The sequence below is a fragment of the Dermacentor silvarum genome, chromosome 3 (assembly GCF_013339745.2).
Source record: "Dermacentor silvarum isolate Dsil-2018 chromosome 3, BIME_Dsil_1.4, whole genome shotgun sequence".
Classification (NCBI taxonomy): domain Eukaryota; kingdom Metazoa; phylum Arthropoda; class Arachnida; order Ixodida; family Ixodidae; genus Dermacentor; species Dermacentor silvarum.
The window spans coordinates 208467408-208487939 of NC_051156.1; the positions used below are offsets into that span (position 1 = coordinate 208467408).

A 20532-nucleotide genomic window follows, 5' to 3' on the forward strand; every position below is an offset into this window, starting at 1 on the left:
ATCAGCTGACGTGGTCCGAAATCTTGACACACGGATTTCTTGACATTCGATAGTACCATCGGCACAAAATGCGGCCACGAGAGTCGGGAATCAAACCTGTGCTCTGTTGTTCAGCAGTGGAACATCTTATCATTTTATCAACTTCTGAGCATACGTACCTGGTTGTAGACGTTGTACTTGTTCACGTGGTTCGCGTGGATCAAAAACTTGACAAAGTCTCCAATGGCGTCCACCAGCACGGACTTCAGCTCCCGTGACTTGTATTCTGAGTGCAAGTTGTCCGCCAGGGAGACTTCGCTGTAACAACGTGTAAGAAAAAACAAATGGGGGAAAAGAAGCTGGTTCGAAAAGGCGCGGTATCTCCACGGGGAAGAGAAAAATGAAAGCATATTATTGAAATGAAATGAAGTGAAGTTTATTTGTCACAATATACAGGCTCATGGTTGAGCTGCTGATAAAAGCTGCACTTATGCAGCTTCAAGAGTCCTCGGCCCCTCATTACATGCATTTTGGCAGAAGCATGACACAACGCACACAATCATCACAAAATCAGCACACACAAGCCGCAAGACGTAGCATTAAAAAAGAGTAATAGGTAAAATATAAAATTTCATCTTAAGGTAACATTGCAAACATCTAATAATCAAGATACAGTATACATTTCACATAGCTCTAAATACTCATAAGCAAGAAAATGTGGGCAGCTTGCACTAGTGGTGCAAGGCTGGAGTAAACAGCGGAGCTGGTGATCGACCTAGCTTCTTCCAGGTTTTACTAGGCTTGGCTAAGTTTTGCTAGGAAATGCTAAGTGCTGCTATATAGGCACGGTATTCCGAATCGGCTTGCCGCCGAAGCGCAGATTCTCGCTTGGCCGCGCGACGTGCTTCAAGATAAGCGGCTTCTCCTTCAGATGTCCGGATCCCCTTTGGTCGTCCCATGTCAAGGCTACATGTACTCGCCACAGAGTCAACGAAAGTTCTGCCGCGGTCGCGGCGGCTCCGAGCTTTATCTCCCCAGTTACGTCACGGCCAAGCTGCGCCTCCACACTTGCCGGGGTGTGGCTGGTCGAAACCTGCCGAGCCGCCGCCAGAGGCGCCAGCTGCAGTCACGGACACCGCGCGCGTTCCGCGCGAACGCGGGGAAACGCGGACTTCATCGGCAGCAGCTCTGCGAGTTGCCTCGTTGGTGCCAATACAATTTCTCTCTCTCTCGAGCATATAGCGCGCGCCGCGCGCATGCTCTCCTTCCCTCTCCTTAACGTTCCATATCACGGCAACATGTGCACGGCACGGAGAGGAGGCGATAGCACATGCCGCTCCGCGATGTGGTTTCTAGGCAACGCGCGGTGACGTCATCGCCAGGCGCAGTTTTTTTTTTGCACTACGAGGCCTAACCAAGAGCTTAAACAGCTCCGCTGTTGAAATGTCAAGGTTGTAAGTTTGATAGCTGTTAAGAAGCGCAGGAAATGTAAAGCACAGATACTGTTCGCTGGAATTCAGGCGAGTTGATCCGTAAACCGAAGGCTCACCACGTCTTGTGGGGAATTTAGCTCTAAGTGGGCTAGACCATCAAGGTTACGTACATATTTTTGCGTCTCTAGTTTAAATTTTACACTTAACCGATATCTATAAACGTTATGTATGCTACTTATCTGGGACTACTGAAAAATGTTCGGTGCTTGGTGACCCTTATGCTGCATTATAGATGTGACCGACATATCTTTGTTTGAATCAAGTGAATTCGCTACAAATTAGAATATGTTCCTGTGCTTCATGCAAGTTGGTAATAATTTAGACAAGAATATAACAGTGAGCTATAGACAAGTTAGTTCTGTTATTAAATTAGCATATATTTGACACGATCCTGTGCCCGTGATTTGAGCTAGTTTTGTTACCAAGTGGTTTATATGGTTCTCCCAGAACATATTATAAGAAAAACATAACTCCAAGACACTTAAAGCCGGCAACAATTTCAATATTACGAGCGTCAAAACGATTGCTTTGTGTGGAGGGACTAATTTATTCTTTTGGCTTGAATATTACTATTTTAGTTTTTTTTTTTTCATTATTCTGCACGCAATTTGAGTCCGATCAGTGCTGTAGTGACTGCATTGTTTCATTACATAGTGATACTAACTCCTCGACATCTGTTCCAGAAAAAAATACGATTGTGTCATCTGCATAGATAATAAATTTTGCTCTGGAATTAACATACGCGACATCGTTAAGATATAAGTTAAATAAGAGTAATAGAATAAATCCTATCCCAGCGTCTTCCCGTTGAAAACACACTGATTACTTCGCCAACACATGGCCAATTCATGGCCAATTCATTTTTTCCACTGAGACCAATGAGGTCATTTTTGCGAAAAAATTGATTCAACAGTTCCGTTTGTCCTTGCGCCCTCGTCTGCAAATACTTGACGCAAGTGCTTTCAAGCGCATTTCTGCAACAATAAGCTACTTCTAAAGTGCGCGAGTAGCCAATGTCCTCGATAGCTCAGCTCCGCACAGCAACAGATATATCACAGAACAGAACATAAAGTAAGCGATATGGTTCACCGGTATTATGCCGCAGGGCAAACCTTCCAGAAAAGCATTAAGATGCTATCTTTATCGAAAATCTGGAATTGTCTGCCTGGATTGGCGACCTGGCATGCATGTGTGGGCGTCCGTGGGTGTAGATAAATTGATAAGATAAAATAATACATAAACAACGCAGACCTTTTTAAAATAATCATCTCGTTATACTAACGCCTGCTTATAATTATTCCTTAAAAGATGGCAATAGAGTATACTATGTCGAAACTATTAGGCAACAACAGCGGAAGTAGAAGAGGATTACCGAGTTACTTGTATGTAGTTATCATAGTTACGAACAGACGCCGTTGCACGTTAAATTTTTGCAGCGCAGGGCCACCATGTCAGGTTCTTTTTTTTTTCTTTTTTTTACGCTTCTAGACTCGATAAGTATGCAGCTTTCATTTGATGTTTGAAGGCGCTGGGAAGATAGGCTTTGTTCCAATAGGTTTCGCGGCTCGTCATGTTTACTACTACGAATCAAACGGCAAGCACAAAGAAAATGAATTATTCTATGCATCACGTCCCTTTCGCAAAACTAGATTATCAACTGCCGCCAGGAAGACATTTTCTGTAATTATTATTCTCAGGCATGTGGTACGAAATAGGCGGACCCAATTAGTCAGCACTTTGTGCAGGCTAATTAATTTGGCGGCAACAGCTATCTATTTAATCTTTGGTAAACAGTTTCATCAAATATTCTAGTAAGCGTTACAGTCTAAAAAGTGCCGACAGACTCGTTCAAATCTTTTCATCTTTCTTTTTTTTTTTTTTGGGGGGGGGGGGGGGGAGGAGGCCGGCAAAGGTCAGCCACCCCTGTGGGGGGATAAGAGGGGGAGGGGAGGGAGTGCCTAGGGAGAGACAAAAGCCATGTCGCGTGAAACAAAGTAACAGGAAAAGGAACAGACACGAACGAGTGCCCGATATCCAGGCGCAAGCGCAGAGAGACGCCGACGCAACCCAACAACAAAAGTAATAAAATTAAGAATCACGTCCGTGGCGTGGCGAGCAAGCGCGAGAGCAGCAGGGTCACGTAACGCGTACGCTGGCAAAATCACGGCTAGGCTTTCACTCTCTCTCTCTCTGAATCTCTCTTTCTCTCTCACTTTATTTCCCCTGTCTCTTCCCTCCTGATTCGCTTCCCTTCCTCCCTCGACTGACGGGGGAGCGGAGGTCGACGACCCCTGGCGCTGCCAGCCACGGGTCCACCGGAAGGCCACCTCATCGCAAATGTGCCACAGCGTTCACCACCGCGCTCTCGCTTGATGCCGGAACCGCGACGGTACGCTCGCGGTAGCAGGAAGTGCGCGGCCGTTGGAAGGGACGCTCTGGCGCGCCTAATCGTGCGTGGCAACACGTGAAACCAAACGAAAGCGCGTTCTATTATTATTAATGACTATACGTACAAAAAGAACACTTTGGACATCTTCAGCCTCATGTCTGCTACTCTTTCTCGCGTGGCGGAGAAATGTCTCGGGGTCCGAATTCAAAAAACTTTAGACCCGTGAGAACCGCGCGCCATTGGCCTGCCGCTTTCATTAATGCATTGTAGCAGGTCACTCTCTCGCGCACTGCAGCAGGCGCTCAGCAAGACGCAGAAGACGATCGGCGAGGCACTCGTGTTGTTCTTGATCCGCCATAGTGGATGTAGCTTCTGCCTATATATATATATGACACTCCCAGGATTAGTTCTAGTTGTAAAACATAAATACCCCAGAAAGTGGATGGGAAAATGGCTCCGCGGTAGCTCAATGGTAAGAGCATCGCACGCGTAATGCGAAGACGTGGGATCGTTCCCCACCTACGGACAGTTGTTTATTCATCCATTTTCATTTCCACTAATTTATCATTTCTTTAATTCAATTAGTAAGTATAAGTAATTTCCCCTATGTTGTCCTTGGTATCATTGTTTGTTGGCATATATATATATAATGTGTGTGGCAGAGAGAGAGAATATATTTTGCTTTGTGTCTGCCGGCTCCTCATAACCGTCACAATATTTACGACATAACGAATGGCCGGAACCTACTCGTAAAGATATATATATATATATATATATATATATATATATATATATATATATATATATATATATATTCTGACCGCCGTTCAGAGTTACAGCGCAGTGAGAACCAACGTTACTAGATTACTGTGAGAACTGTTAAATGTGTATAGCGTTTCGTCCCGCTTAAGAAGAATGTCTGCACAGCATGCACTGGGCAGACGCTCGCCTCTTATCTGGCATGCATGAGCGCGACACTATTCTTGAAGAATTTCATTTTTTTCAGCACTCAGCCATCAATTAAGTGCATCAGTTACATTGCGGGTCATGCCAGCAAATTCCTGCACGACTGCGGACTGACCTCGAAACTTTAAACATGCCACTACGTCTCTGAATCCTCACCCATCGTTCTTCCGTCCATTTTTATTTCTCCAATCTTCCATCGCTCCCTATTGCGGAGTACCCGGCTAAAACGAACAAGCTGTGTCCGATCTCTCTCGCTTTCAATAAATGATCGCTGTCTCTGTTGCTATACAGCATAACGCTTTTTCGCACATGCAAGTGAACTCCTATACGCGCTATGCACCGTTATAGACAGCCTTGGTGGCGCTACACGTGACATTTGCATGTCACGCGTTAAGCTCAAGTTCATAGCGTCCGAAATGTACTGGCAAGTTGCTAAGTGCTGGAACATCAGTGTGACATTTCGTTTTACAGTCAAAACATTGCCGAGAGACAGAAATCATGGCAGGTATAACCTAGCAATTCCATTCTCCCTATTCTATTCCTCTCTAATCACCCACTGCTCACGGTCGTCCGGCTCATGGTGAGGCAGCTGCCGCTCGGACCACTGACGAATCTCGAAAAAGACAACGATTAAAATATAATTCTTACATAATTCCTGCCCGGTATCAAGGCCCGTGTTCACAAAATTGTTCTTACCCTAAGAGTGTCGTAAGGTTTGATTGCAGCCAATCATGATTCCGAGCATATTATAGGCGAAGTTGGCCAAATTCCCAGGGACCAAATTCACGAAGCTTTTCGTTCGCAAGCGTGTTTGTCATTGGCCGGCCGGCCACATTCGCTTATAATATGCTCGGCATCATGATTGGCTGCAATCAAACCTTACGAACACTCTCAGGGTAAGAACAATTTTGCGAGCACGGGCCCAGGTTTCTGCACGGTATTGATGAAAACTAGCAACCTTGGCTGAACTGCGAAGCAGCGGCACTGAGAGATAGCGCGCTCCTAAACATCGAAAGGGAGCGGAACTCCTATGTCTCTTGCAGAATAGGCCGCAGAAAACATTCGCAGCGACGGCCTATCGGCAGACGTCAGGTATTTCTTACTGAGCACGGAGACGTCGATACGATTTCCGGACATGGCAGCCGCATCCCGATAGGTACGGAATGCAAAAACTTACCTGCGCACCTAGATGTATTAGTGCGGTAAATAACCGCAATAGGTGGTCAAAGATAATCGCAGTCATTGACATAAGCGTATCTGCAACAAACCAATATTAGCATCCCTCGTGTCGCGTTGTTAAGCCCCATAGATGAATCAAACAAGGCTTCATAGCCGAGTTCCCTTCAAAATTTACTAGAGGGAACTCAGCCATTGTGATCGTTTAGTTACCATGGGAATAAGGGGTGATACAAGAATTTGCTTGTGACTTCAGGCGTTCTTGTGCCGTTATTTGTTGTGCCGCCTTTGTCATAATAAATTTCCTAGAAATCATACTCTTCTAAACGCACAAAGGCAATATGTTTCTGCGCAAATGCACAATTATCGCGAATTATTGTACTTAAAATGCAATTCTTCCTTGAAAATTATCATTTCACAAAGTCACAAAGTATTTTTAAGCCACAAGGACGAAGTTTGGCCAATCCATGTACTGCGCATAGTTGCCATCCTGTCTGAACCACCAAACTTGCAGCTTTCGCAGACACTAGCGCCACTTTGAAGCTTTCACCAGCAGCAGGAAAAGTCTAAACAATAGTCACTCTTGCATGTCAGCATGATATCTACTCAAAAAAAAAAAATCTGGCAGTACCGGTGCATGTCGACATTAGTGCGATTATCATTGCGCCAATGTAGCGACAGACCGCATTGCTACCGTCGAAACACGTCCTATCTTAGGCCCATGTATCAATCCAATCTTCAATCAAATTTGATCGATTAGTAAATTAGTACAGAAGCAGTTGTATACATGAAGCAGGTCCCAAAGTAAAAACTGCAAGCGACTTCTTACGATGAATTGTAAGTCAAGTAATGGAGCGAACCTAACAATACATAGGTGAAAAAATTAAAGAGCAGTAGAAATACACTGATGTCATACATGATCATATAATAAAAACAAATTATGAAAAATAAAAGAAAGAAGTACACAAAATACAGAACAAAATCGACACAAAATAACAATAAGATGAATACCATGGTATAATGTTTCGCTCCGATAAAAATGTCAAGCAGTAGGTGCAGACATGCATAGACAAAATGCAGTTAATTAGTACAGACATTTTTTATTCCAAATAGGTGGTCCTTTAAATGAAATTTAAACATGGAAAGGGCGTTACGTTGTTTAAGTTGGCCATACATATGGCATATAGCAAAAAAAATAATAGATTGTTTTCCAAAATTAGTATGTACCTTAGGCAAAAGTAGATTGCCCTTAACAGGAAAACGAGTACAATTTTCATTAACGAATATGTGAGATGGAATTATATCGAGGTTGAGATAGTGATGAAAAACTTTGAAAAATAATAGACAAATATTATAGTAATAAGATTGGGATCAAGTTAGTACGTCATTGTTAATAAAGAACGTGAGAGAGTGCGATTGACGAGGTGCAAAGTAAATCATGCGAATAGCTTGTTTTTGAAGGGTTAGGAGAGGTGATAGATGGATATTATAGATGCTGCAATACAATAATTAATATGACTGTGAATAAATGCATAATATAAAGTGACAAGAGTTGTGAGATCAAAAAAAGCTGTAGCGCGAATGAGTGCCTGAAGTCCTGGTGCGATTTTTTATTAACCGACGAAAATGGTCACAGAATTTTAGCTTAGAGTCAATAACAACACGTAAAAACGTTAGTGCTACTGGTAGCTTTGATTTCTGGCCCTTCCTGGCCCTTTTATTAAACTTTAGTTCGTCTTCTTCTTGAGACTAAATATAGAGAGAACGATAAATTGAATTTTTTTCTTTCTTTTTTTTAAGGACACGTAAGAAGCGTAAAGCATGGTTTCTTCACAGTAATGTTTAGTTTATTTATAGTGGATGAATTATGAAAGAGTTTAAATCTGTTTGAATGTCCCACATTATATGGCCAAAGTTGGTGTGGGAAGAAAGAAATGTAGTATCATCCGCATATATGTACTGCGAAGAAGCTAAACACTGTGGGAGGTCATTAATGAAGGTTCAGAAGAAAATCGGGCCCAGAATAGAGCCTTGAGGAACACCACTTTTTACAGTAATTGCATTACCATTGCAGTCAAGCTACGAGTCAGGTGGCACCCTAATTCAACATCGATGTCAGCGCCACCGCATGGAAACACATCCGAGTTACACAGACTTGCAAACAAGATGGATAAGCGGGCTAGTTGGTTGGCATTCACATTCACAACTTTTTAAAGCGCGACGAAAATACGTAAGACAGAGAAACGACAAGACAAAGCGTTTACTTGCAACTGAAGAATTTACCGAACAAGCATCACATAAACACACATTAAAGTGATTGTGCATGTGGAGCAAGCCAGGGGTACGTACGACGTACCGATGATAAATCGTAAAGAAACGTGAAAGTTGAAGTCGAACGTGGTCGTGTACTAACCATCAATAAAGGCGTATTCGTTGTAGCAAGACAGAAGGATGGTTGACGCGAACATCTGAGGGATTTTTTTTTTCGATAGCGTTATGGGTGGACATCACCCAATTGTGGGTATACGTCAAACACAATGTCTACGATCACGAAGGCAGCGCATTCTAACACAGCTTCTCAAAGCGCTAGTTGCCACCAGAGAATGATGCGAGAAACTGACACGTGACACCCGCGGCAGACGTTTCATAGCGCGACTTTGGTACGAGTAAAGTAATCATGCTCTAACCATCATGGCCTAATGGTCTGATGGTTGCTGTGCTGGAAGATGTGTGGTTCGATCCCACAATAAGTCATGCATTTCTTTGGTATTTGATCACGCCTTGAGTTGGTAGTTCAGCAATGTGGGGTCTTTCCTTTCTTCCGTGTTGTTTGAATGTGTTGTTGAATAATCACTTTTGAATGATGTCAGCTTGATTACGGTGGAATGACGAAGAAGGAATAACGGCCATGAAACGACGACGGCGATATGACGACGACGACGACGATAACGAGATGACGTCACTGAAATGATGACGATGGGTCGACGACTGTGTGACGACAATGGAGTGACGAGAGTCGGATGACGAAGCTAGATTGACGACGATGGAACGACCACGAGCACTAAATTCATGGCCCAAGCTAGTGGAAAAATTACGTCAATGGACGGGGAAAGGGTTTGGTTAGGTTAGGTTAGGTTGCGCATGGACATGGATAACTGAAAGTGCGTATAGTGTCCCAATAATTGCATTCACATTATTAAATAATAAAAAAAATACGGAATCGGCTTTCAGCCGAAATTGCTCTGAGACCAGTGATGTCAAACTGGCACGACTGCGTATAAATGCTTCACGAAGCAGGCTTCGCGGGACTTCCTATAAGCGACACGTGTGAAAACAACTTACAGAGCCCTGCATTTACGACCCGTGTGTAAAATCTTTCCCGTCGCGCGTGACCTACGTTCTATTTCGCAGTTAACCTGGATGACTTATATAAATAACTATAATCACGAGACCCGCAGTGGATACTGAGCTTCGCGTCACGTTATGACCCGCGCGCCGCGGCCGCCAACAACGAATGAATCGCTTACATATGGCCGCTCGGCCTGTCTCTTAAAACATAGCCGTACACGCGAACGCCGGCACGCATCCACTATTCACGACCGAAGCACTGCACAAGTCGTGGTTACGCTGGCGTGGGTAATAAGGCTTAGCTGGATAAGGGGACGCACTTCGTTGCGGTCTCTGAAAATGAGTCGCGTAAACAAAGGAACGAACTAAATAATAACGGGGAGGAGAGAGAGGGCCCGCTTAAGCGCCCGCTGGCGGCCCTGCGCAGGAAGGCAAGTAATGAATCACGTGCGCGGACAGCACGTTTTGTAGCCGAACGTTAGTCGGCTTAGAAAGGGTCGAGCGGAAATGCACCGCCAAGGAACGCGCTGCGGCCGCCGTCGGCGGCGTGTTGGAGCGTGACGTGCGGTGCACTCACCCTAAATGAGTCCACCGGGCGTTGTAGAGAGCCACGTCGAGACCTTTGGGGACGTTGCCCACGTAGATGTCGATTGTGGTGGCTGTAAATAAGGCGCGCCAAACGAGAACAGCCAGTTCAGCGCACGAGCCACGGCTGCATCGGCGTCGTATGCTCTCTTAAAGGGACACCAAAAAGCGCCACCAAATCAACGTACACTGGTAAATTAATTTTTTCTAAGCTCTGTTCTCATTCATTAGACGGAGTTAAGGTCGAATAAATCTGGGGAAAATTAAGATCGGACTTTCCTTGATTGAATTTCTTCCATACAGCTTAACGCCGGGTACCTTCGCGCATTTCAGGATACCTTCGCCGATTTGGGCCCTTTCTGCGCAAGTAATTTTGTCAGACGTTGCAAGGCGAAATTTCTGCTTACTTGTGACTGCAGTCTTTATCGATACACTCAACTTGCTTGCCTCCCGAGAAAGCGCTGTCAAAACATTATGTGATGCTACGGGGACCTGGTGCGGGTGCGTCAACAATGCGAGAAGACGAAACAGAAATCAAATAAGGTTGTCTTTGGCTATCCTGTGTTGTTTTTTTTTTTCGAGCTGTTCCTTTCAGGATGAAAATGGCAATCCCGCAGCTCGAAAATGCGCATCGCGAATGCGCATTACAGCAACCTGTGCGAACATTTAACTCTGAGTTAGGCATCAGTGGAAGAGTGACGGAAGCGAGCTAAGGGTGTCAGTCACGAAGGTGCACTAGCAAGCAACATGAACCATGCATCAGTGTAGCTGAGGTTGTTACGGCACGAAAGTAAATGCAAAAGCACGCAGATAAGCTAGCGTCTACGGTTATACGTCGAGAGCATAAGAAACAAACTACTAGCTGCGACAGCCAAATACGTGTTCTTGGAATGGCTGTGTTATTTCATATCATTTTATTTTTCTTGCTTTGCATTTTCCGTTCAACCATGACCACACTGTACCAGAGTAGTTTCCGCGAACCCATCGATACATTTCATGCTTCGTTTCTATTCCAAAATAATGAAATCTAGATCAGCATTCACTAATATTTTCGTTCGTAAGTGCTGTTGGCCACTGGTTGGCCACCCTGCTGTACGTCCAACATCGTGAGATCGACTAGCATTTATAGACTCTTACAAAGAGTTCTAACGTAAGAACTTCCTTCTTTAAATACGGGCCCCAACAATAATGACAGTCTTACATTTTCTTTCTCATTCATCTTTATCTCTCCCCATCCGATCATTCTTAGCGCTTCGGTTTTCCCTTTTTTTTAAATTCTACTAACGTGACTTTGCTTACGGGTTATTTGATTATTAAAAGTTAGAGCGATAAAAGCGCAAACTAACGAGACAAGTAAAGGAGACCGACACTGTATTTCTTCTTTGCCCCGTTAGTTTGCGTCGTTTTTGTTCTCATAACTTGCGCAGTACGCATTTACGTGTCTTAAATGTGCATATCAACCACAATCTCTCAGATGTGTATATCACCCACAATCTAAATTAAGCTGCCGTAATAATTTTGTCATCGCCCTCTCCTACACCTGCTCCTCACAACCCTGCTGACGTCTTAGTATGAAAAAGCTCACATGAAGTTGATGTGCTTTAATTAGGTCATAGAAATAATGCTGTGATTTATGTCATTCGTCGTTGCACGCAAAATCATGACAATGAACTTACCTATGCAGTACTGATGGGAAAGAATCTGGATGCGACAAATGCGGCATTTCGTCTCCAGCTGTATAACAATCTCTTGTGGGTACGTTGAATATCTGTGGGAAGCAGACAGAGCAGGGCTTTGGGAACACAGATTGCATATTTAGAAGACAGCGCATGAAGTTCGGCAACACACATTAAAAAAGGAAGACGCACACCAAAAGCGCTGAAATGGCCGTTTTATTGCAAAATCTAGAATTTAAACAAGAACTGGCCTGCGCACGCAGTGTATTAGAAGGTATAACCGTCGAGACATTCAAGCAAATCTATCTCGTAATAAAGCAGTGCATGTGGGCAGAACAAGCTGTGCCAATCACCAATGTTTCCTTCTCTATGTAGAGGACTGATCATTACTCCACGCGCTTTTTGAAGACAAGGCCTTCTTAGCTGAATTTACACAGGTTTGACGTATCTGGGAACTGGGTATCTTGTAACCGCTTACAGCAAAAAAAAAAAAAAGGAACGGCTCTTTCGCGCCCCCGGAGCGTCGTATCAAGTCGCAAATGGTATCAAAATGTAGGCCTTAACGAAGTCAGAAGCACAGATTAATATTATAGGTACGGGCGTAATTAACGTAAACATAGCAACAAAATTAACCACATTTATACTACATTCCTGTAAATAGTGCATCGCCTCAGATATAACAGACATGCTGAGGCTACGCCGCCGTAAGCCACTTTTGGGAAATACAGTGAGTTCACTTGACTTGAGCAGGGATCGCACGAGACAGTGGTGGCTGGAAGATGGCTTTACCGGTAACTACAAAAGGTGATACTTGGTCGCAGAGTAGGTAAAATTAACGGCACGGCCTTAATTAGCGTCAATATAACCGAAAATTCACCAGATTGCACTATACTCCTGTAAAGGGTGCACCGCCGTAATATACAGACATACTGAGGCAAAGCCGCCATGCGGACATACTTTTGAGAAATGATGTCAGTTCGCTTGGCCTAAGCATGGCTCGGGCGACGCAATGGTGTCTGGAAGGCGGCTTCGCTACTGCCTAAACTAAGCGAGAATTAGTCGTAGAGTAGATGAAATTTGCGGTATGAGCTTAATTAGCGCCAATATATGCGAAAATTAGCCACGTTACGCCATAGACTGCACGTTCTCTGGTATAAACCCACCTGGCCTCTTGGTCAAAAAAGAAAGGGTAAACCAAGTTCTGACGCTAAAGAAGATAAGGTCGACTTGATTGCGCGTGGAATAAGTGACGAATAAAATACAATATGAGTTAATAATCAATGTGGAAAAGAGACCGAAAGAGACAGAATAGACATTTATAACCAACATTTAATCGTAAAATCATTTGAACCACCATGTACGTCGACCTTGTCTTCTTTAGCGTCGACAATTAGTTGACCCTTTCATTTTTATTCCGCAGCTTCATTATTGCCCCGGTTTTCTTATTGTTTTTTTGTTTGTTTGTTTGTTTGTTTGTTTGTTTGTTTGTTTGTTTGTTTGTTTGCTTGCTTGCTTGCTTGCTTGCTTGCTTGCTTGTTTGTTTGTTTGTTTGTTTGTTTGTTTGTTTGTTTGTTTGTTTGTTTGTTTGTTTGTTTGTTTGTTTGTTTGTTTGTTTGTTTGTTTGTTTGTTTGTTTGTTTGTTTGTTTGTTTGTTTGTTTGTTTGTTTGTTTGTTTGTTTGTTTGTAAGCCTTGCAATGCGCGGTAAGAGTATCATAATTAAGTGCTCAAGTGTTGTTGGGCCTTGTTTTCAACGCTCATTAACACACAGCAAAAGCAACCGCAAATAGAAATTGTGCTCGTATACTTGAATGTCCTTGCACGTTTCTTGTACGAATGTTTGTACATGTAATATTTTCTCTATGTTTTAAATTGATATGTATAAGTATTTTTTCTCACCGTTTGCTGACTCTGCGCCAGAAGAACTGGGGCAGAAATCCTGTCAAGCTGCTATTATATCAGTTCTAATTTCTGTCCTTGCGCCTTTTCCTTTTCTTTTTGTTCGTTTTATCTCTTTGTTTTGTAGTAACAGTATGTGATGGTGTATCAACATTATATCATTGTATTATATCATTCTATTTAAAAGTCAAGCACATCGCAGGTCTTCGGGTTAGGCAAAGGTGTAAAGAACAGGTGGGTGGATGTCGTGCGCGCACGATAGTATGGGGCAATATAATGGTGCAGAGACATTCCCAGCAAGTGTGTATCGCGGTGGCATGCAGCCCCGCAGACATGACTGAAGAGTGGCCTAACGTGCGAGCAATGTGATGGGTGATTGCGTCATTACGGAGAACGACGATTAGAGATTGCCGGATGAGATATATGTCTGCGCGTGGAAAGAAGCAGTAGAGTGTAAGGACGAGTATACATGATTCGTGGGCCTCTTAACATCATACACAACATCGCTTGAGTTACTCGGCTCGGCAAGCTTTTAAACGATGGCACCCGTCGCGATCTCTCCTGCGCCAGGGGATCGCCATCTCCGGAAATGAACAAATGAAGACAACTAGACAACTAGGAATAAAGTAATCGTCAAATCGTAGCCATGCGACCTGGTGATTAAAACTTTCCTGCATCTTGTCAAAACAAATCCTTACCAACGCCGCCTCAAAGTTACGTAGAAGCTATTGCCCTCTTAACAACTTTAGTGTGCGCCGAGTAAGACGGCAAAAGCTCCTTGCGCGAGCGTAGACAGTACGTCCAGCAGATGTGTCGCCCAGATAAAGTCCGCATTTACCCTAAAAACTGGAAATTATCATAGCTCGGTAGCTCACGCATAAATGAAAGCTATTTTCTATGCGGTCCAAATAGCGCTAAAGATTAATCCAATGTATTAGCGGGCGTCATAGAAGGGTCAACTTTTAAAATCACTAAAAATTCTTCAACATATCTAAAAACTTCGGCCGCCTTTCTATCGTCAAAGGTCTGAACCATCTCTCGGTCAATAGCAGATGAAAACATTTTGCGTAAAACTGACGCGACACATGGACCAATGTAGATGCCTTTACTTTGAATGTAAACTTGATCATTGTAAGAAACAAGAAACGTCAAACGAAGATAAAATTCCAGCAATATCATAAAGTTATTAACAGATAAACCTGCAGCCCTCTCAAAAGCGCGAACAAACGAGGGCAAGGAAACCGTAGCTGTCTGTTAAATATAAGATTACTGCACATTTGCCTATTAATCACTTTACGCTCTTAAAATGAAAGTTGGTTTAAAACATACGTTCTGGGGTTTTACTTGCCAAAACTACGATATGCTAATGAGGCACACAATAGTGGAGGACTGCCGATTAATTTCGGCCACCTGGGGGTTCTTTAACGTGCACCCAATGCATGGTACACGGGCGTTTTTGCATTTCACCCCCATCGAAAGGCATCCGCCGCGGCAATAATTTGAATCGGCGCCCTTCGGGCTTAGCAGCAGAACGCGAAAGACACTACGCCACCACGACGGGTTAAAGTCGGTTTCACGGCAGTCACTTACGCAGAAGCCATGCTTGTTTTTTTTTTTTTTTTTTTTATTTATTTGTTTGTTTGTTTGTTTTCTTGCTTGTTTGTATGTTTCTGTCTGTCTGCTTGTTTGTTTGTTTCTGTCTGCATATATTCTTGTTCGTTTGCTTGTTTGTTTGTGTCTGTCTGTCTTTTTGTTTGTTTATTTGTTTGCTCGCTTTCTGTGTGTTTGTTTGTTTGTTTGTTTCCGTCCGTCCGTCCGTCCGTCCGTCCGTCTGTCTGTCTGTCTGTCTGTCTGTCTGTCTGTCTGTCTGTCTGTCTGTCTGTCTGTCTGTCTGTCTGTCTGTCTGTCTGTCTGTCTGTCTGTCTGTCTGTCTGTCTGTCTGTCTGTCTGTCTGTCTGTCTGTCTGTCTGTCTGTCTGTCTGTCTGTCTGTCTGTCTGTCTGTCTGTCTGTCTGTCTGTCTGTCTGTCTGTCTGTCTGTCTGTCTGTCTGTCTGTCTGTCTGTCTGTCTGTCTGTCTGTCTGTCTGTCTGTTTTGTTTGTTTGTTTGTTTGTTTGTATTTAGACGTTGCGCAAGAATTTTACTAGCAGCTATTAGCGCGATAAAAGCGCGAAGCTCTTCTTGCTTTGTTTTCTTTTTTTTTAGTTTGGGGCTTGTTTGCCGTCCTCCCTCTTTCTTTTTCGTTTTTTTTTTTTTTCACAGTATGACACTGACACATGCACGCTTACTGACTGATGTGAATAACAGTGAAAATGAATGCAATGTGCAGCGATATGCGATTGTGTTTATGGTTGGGCGCCGCACATCTGGGTCTTATAAATAGGGGGCACGGGAGGGTGGAAACGAGCGCGAAAGTCGGGCGAATATAAGAGGGACGACAGGCAAGTGAACTGCTTGAGGCGCTTAACATTCGACGAAGTAGCCTCAAATCTATCAAGTGATGTATTCGTTAAACTAGGAAAAAGTTAATTTGATTCGAGTAACAGACTTCTCTGATTCAGCGTGTGGTGTCCCCTGACCAATGCTTCTGCGCATGCCTTTTTAGCATATGTTAAATATATTGATGAGAATTTTCCGCAATAATGGTTTATTGGGAGTAATCTGTCCCTGTCGTTTTTCTTGTATTCGCTTGCTTTTCATGCTCGCAATAAATAGCTGAATAGCTTACTTTACTAAAGGGCGAAGAGGTAGCATCAATTTCCCAACTGTGTATTGAAGTAGTTTACCTTCCCGTTCCTCAGCAATTATTAAACAACAAAACAATAAGTTCGCCTTGTTGCTTTCTCTTCCGAAAGGTGGTTTTACTGACTTTTTAAAGTTGAGAGTGCTTTTTCTTCACTCTTAAAAAGTAAATGTTCCTCAATATAGTTCTTTTTTTTTCACATTCGGAAAATGCTTGCTTTCACAGTAAATGAAAGCAAGTCACCTAAGAGTCCCCTAGCCCTGGACATCATCATCATCATCCCTAAGAGCTGAAATAACAATAAAATACCCTTTCTCAAAGTGAGAAACTATAAGAGCTGTTAACAGTCACCGCCGATTAAGAAAACTACTGGGGATTCACACTGAAGAAAACGCAAGCGAATGAAAAGACAACGCAGGCCCTACTTGGTTCAAATATGCAACATCCACATGTAGCGTGAGCTGGTGCAACAACAATCTCAGGTTTTCTTTTTTTTTTCTTTTTTTAGATATTGCTATTAAACTACATTTTTCGATACGGCAAAGTAAATTTTCAAAAGCGCTCACCCCCCCCCCCCCCCCTCAAGTTCACGCCCTTATTTCTAGTTCACCGGTTTCTTTACAGCAGTTATCAAAACCAGGAGCTGTGCCTACAGATAGAATGTCACGTGAGTATAATTGTATGTGAGGTGGAAGATGAAGCTGTTTCCGTAATGGCATCACGGGCGCCGCCATTTTACTTGACTTTTTTTTCTTTTTTTACGGTTGCTATTGCGGTCTCACATCCACTATGGCGTATTGCTGCGGAGCACTGAGGTCGCGGGTTCGATTTCCAGTCACGGCAGCCGCATTATAGACGGCATTAAAACAGTGTTCGCGTGCCGTGCACTTAAAAAAGCCCCCAAGTACTCAAACTACGGCGTGCGTCATAGCCCACTGAGCAGATCCAGGTCGTTGAACTTCATATCGTATTTTAATTATCTCAGTTTTATTTCCTAATCATGTAAATTGTTGAATGAAGATGTTTCTTCATTTAAATCCCTGTCCATTGCTTATTAAATACGCAATCCGATATGCCCTACATAATTGAAATAAACCATCTAAACGTAAGAGAATCTATTCTTGCGGTTTGATCGCTCAAGTGCGCACTCTTATTTCATTTCCACTTTCCTGCCCTGCGTGCTAGCTTTTCGTTTATTCTCTAGATCTCCAATCCGTTTTGTTGACTTTCTTCTGACCGTCCGATCCTTGCCACATTCTACATTGCATGCACGTGGCATGTTTGAGGCTCATCACCATCATCATCAACATCGTCATTATTATCATCATCACCACCACGTGCAAATCTAAAATGCTATTGTGAGCACTTGGCATCTCGTCATCACTTCAACAGTGATCAAAGCCCTCAGCGGTTCGGTAAAGGTGCAATGGAGAGAAGCAAACTCAATCATTCGGAAAGGCGTTAGGGCTTCTAGCTTCACTTGATGCGGTATTTACACGCACATTTAGACTCGGAAGTGCTCGCCAGTACCGCCTGAGGGCCGTGGCGAAATGTATACATTATTTTAAAGCCACTGGCACGGCGGTCTCGGTACTTTATTATATTGTTTCTCTTATTAGGCATGTCTATTCGATTTCGAATATTTCGTAATCTACAGTAGGCAGCAAATATTTACGGAACACTTGTTCTTCGCCAAATGTGAATCTTTCCTCTGTTAGGACATGGCGCGTCTAATATTATAGGTCACTGTGTCGGGTCGCAAGGGCCACATAAAAACTGTGAATTCGAGGCAATGTGCCCAGGCATCGCGGTAGTTCGTTTTTACGCGAAATCATGTGTCCTGTAAACTTTTGTGGCCGACTGTATACAGTACGCGCCAAAAGCTCTTGACAGGAGCGATCGTTGGGCCTTCTATCAGAGCTCCTGTACCGCGCAAGACGCGTCAAATATCTGAAGATGAGGACGAGTGTTCCTTCCAATCACCAGAAATTTTGAGTACAGAAAGCACGCGGGACCTCTGCTGATACAGATAAAACTAATTAAATAAAGAGAGTTTCTTTCGATAACCCAGTCAATCAATCTATTATCTATCCACCTGTGTTCTATGTATTTATTTAAGTCGATCCATTACAGCGTACACACGGCGTGGCGCGAAACGAAGTTATACAGGAAATGCGTCACACATAGGTTCCCTTGAGGTTGCCGCTTAAAGCATTACGTAACACTGCGTTTACAACGTCGTATTTGCAAAAAGCGTGGCTGCAAGTTCACGTGTTTACAAAACAGGCTCGACGAAGTCGTTACACGCCTCAGCGGATATGCGAACGTCTCAGTAGAACTAGATAGAACCCGGCACGAAGCAAGATGCTATAACAGTCTGTCTGATTACGCAGCCGTAAAATATTTTTAAAAAACTGAGGAGACGCTCAATGTACTGTACAATCACTTATGCATGCACATACTCTGCGTGCCTTTTTCTACAGTGAAGCACGTGCTCTTAGCTATACCAATTAATCGAACAAAACACTTTCATCAGGTTCTCCGTAATCTTTCGGAATGATTGCTTTTTGGTATAACTTATATACCTTACAGGAAAGCGATAACACGGAAACGTGGTGTTGGCAGACGTCTGGAAACCATGACATATGAGTAATAAAATGCATGTGAAGAAGTAAGCTCATGTCTTTGCCAATCTTGGAACGTGAGCCGCCACTAAATTAGAAGTATGGTTTGTTTACGCTTCTACGCACACCTACGTACGATGCGCCTAAACTTTCCAGCTGCTTTATTCGCGGCGGTATTTCGTTTGTTTCTGAATTAGTCTCTCTACCAAGCTCAGTCAGCGCTACGACGCGACGTTCTCGACCAATCTTCGAAGAATAAACGAGCGAGTCGTCAGAATTGACGTTGGTCTCACTTTTTGGAGAGCCATCCCTTGACGGTCGGTCCGTGCAGGTTCAGTTCAGAGGCGGGGAAGTTTTCGTCCTCGGCGCTAACTTGGACCACGCTGAAGTTGATCTTGCGCGGCATCGCTACGATGCGACCACAACGACAGCTCTCTCTCTCTCTCTTCTCTCTGCAACCCACTGCTACGACAACAATGCCGCCGCCGTCGTCGTCGTCGGCACTGCGTCACCGCCGAGTGGCACGTCGTCACCACGTTCACGAGTCGCGCCGCCGTCAGCAGGAGGCATTCCTGTGGCGCGCGCTGGAGTCCCCCCCGCCCTCAACACTGGCGGCGCGTCGGCCACACCACAACGCACCGAGCTCTGGTGTCGCTGCGACCAAACTGCAGCACAGCGCGCGCGTGCACTGGCCCGACCGTCCCGCCGGTTTGTAGTGCGTCCCACACGACGCCACTTTCTCTCTCTCTCTCTTCCCCTGTTCCTCGTTTTCTTTTTCTCTCGGCTGACGGTTGCCAGGGGGCTGTAGTACTCTTCCGTTTTCCTCTCACGAACCCCTTTCACCCGCACGGCCAATCCCACTCCGCTGCCCCTAGCGACGGCGCATAGGCGACCGCTCTCTGCGTGGTCTGTTTCTTTTATGTGTGGCCGCCCTGCTGCATTCCTCGCTGAACCAGTAGACTTCCAGTTTGCTGAAAGCGAATGTGGAACTGAAAAATAGTTTTGAGCGTTTCTTTTTTTTCTTTTTCATTTTTGCTCTCTTTGATTGACGAGTTTAACGCGAACTACATAGCTGTACAACACCACCTACCGCTTCTCTTCTTCCTTTACTTTAGGTATCTCCTCTTTTTTTTTTCTCGCGCATATTCGCCTGTAAGTGCCTATAAGCAGCCATTTTCATTGTGTTCCCTGTAGCTACTACTGTAGTTCATTTCCAACCGTCTAATTAAGATTAGAAACTTTCATTACATAAACGACGCAAACGCTTCCGGCGGTACTTAGGCGCATACTTCTCAGTTAACGTTAGGCGTTATGATATTTAGCTGAGACTGAATTTTCTAATAATCTGTTCCATGGCCGCGGCGGTTGTATTCAGATGGAGACGAAATACATAAAAGTTCGTTCACTTAAGATTTATGTGCACGTCAAAGAATTTCAGGTACTAAGAATTAATTCGTAAATCTCCACTCAGGTGCCTCTCATAACGTAATGCGCAGTTCCGGGAGGTTAAATTAAACAATATTATTTAGTTCAGGTACTCAGGGTATGTCTTGTCATGCCTTCGTTTGTATGTCTTTTTCGTTTCTTTCTTTATTCTTGGCGCCTAAACTTTCTCTCTCTCTTTTTCTCTCTCTACCTCTTGTTTAGCGGCTGTTAAG

At 43.9% G+C, this 20532-nt stretch overlaps 1 protein-coding gene across 1 annotated transcript in view; it reads right to left on the reverse strand.

Moving 5' to 3' along the window:
• The window catches only part of LOC119446566 (centrosomal protein of 104 kDa-like), a 54196-nt gene extending 34887 nt beyond the window's left edge, over positions 1–19309 (reverse strand). Inside the window, exons 1-4 of the mRNA XM_049664910.1 lie at positions 19168–19309; positions 11613–11704; positions 9929–10010; positions 159–297 (exon numbers count right to left, since the gene is read on the reverse strand). Of these exons, the coding sequence (XP_049520867.1) occupies positions 159–297; positions 9929–10010; positions 11613–11704; positions 19168–19280 (426 nt within the window). The 5' untranslated portion in view covers positions 19281–19309. The remainder of the gene's footprint in view (positions 1–158; positions 298–9928; positions 10011–11612; positions 11705–19167) is intronic.
• Positions 19310–20532: the final 1223 nt, after the last annotated feature.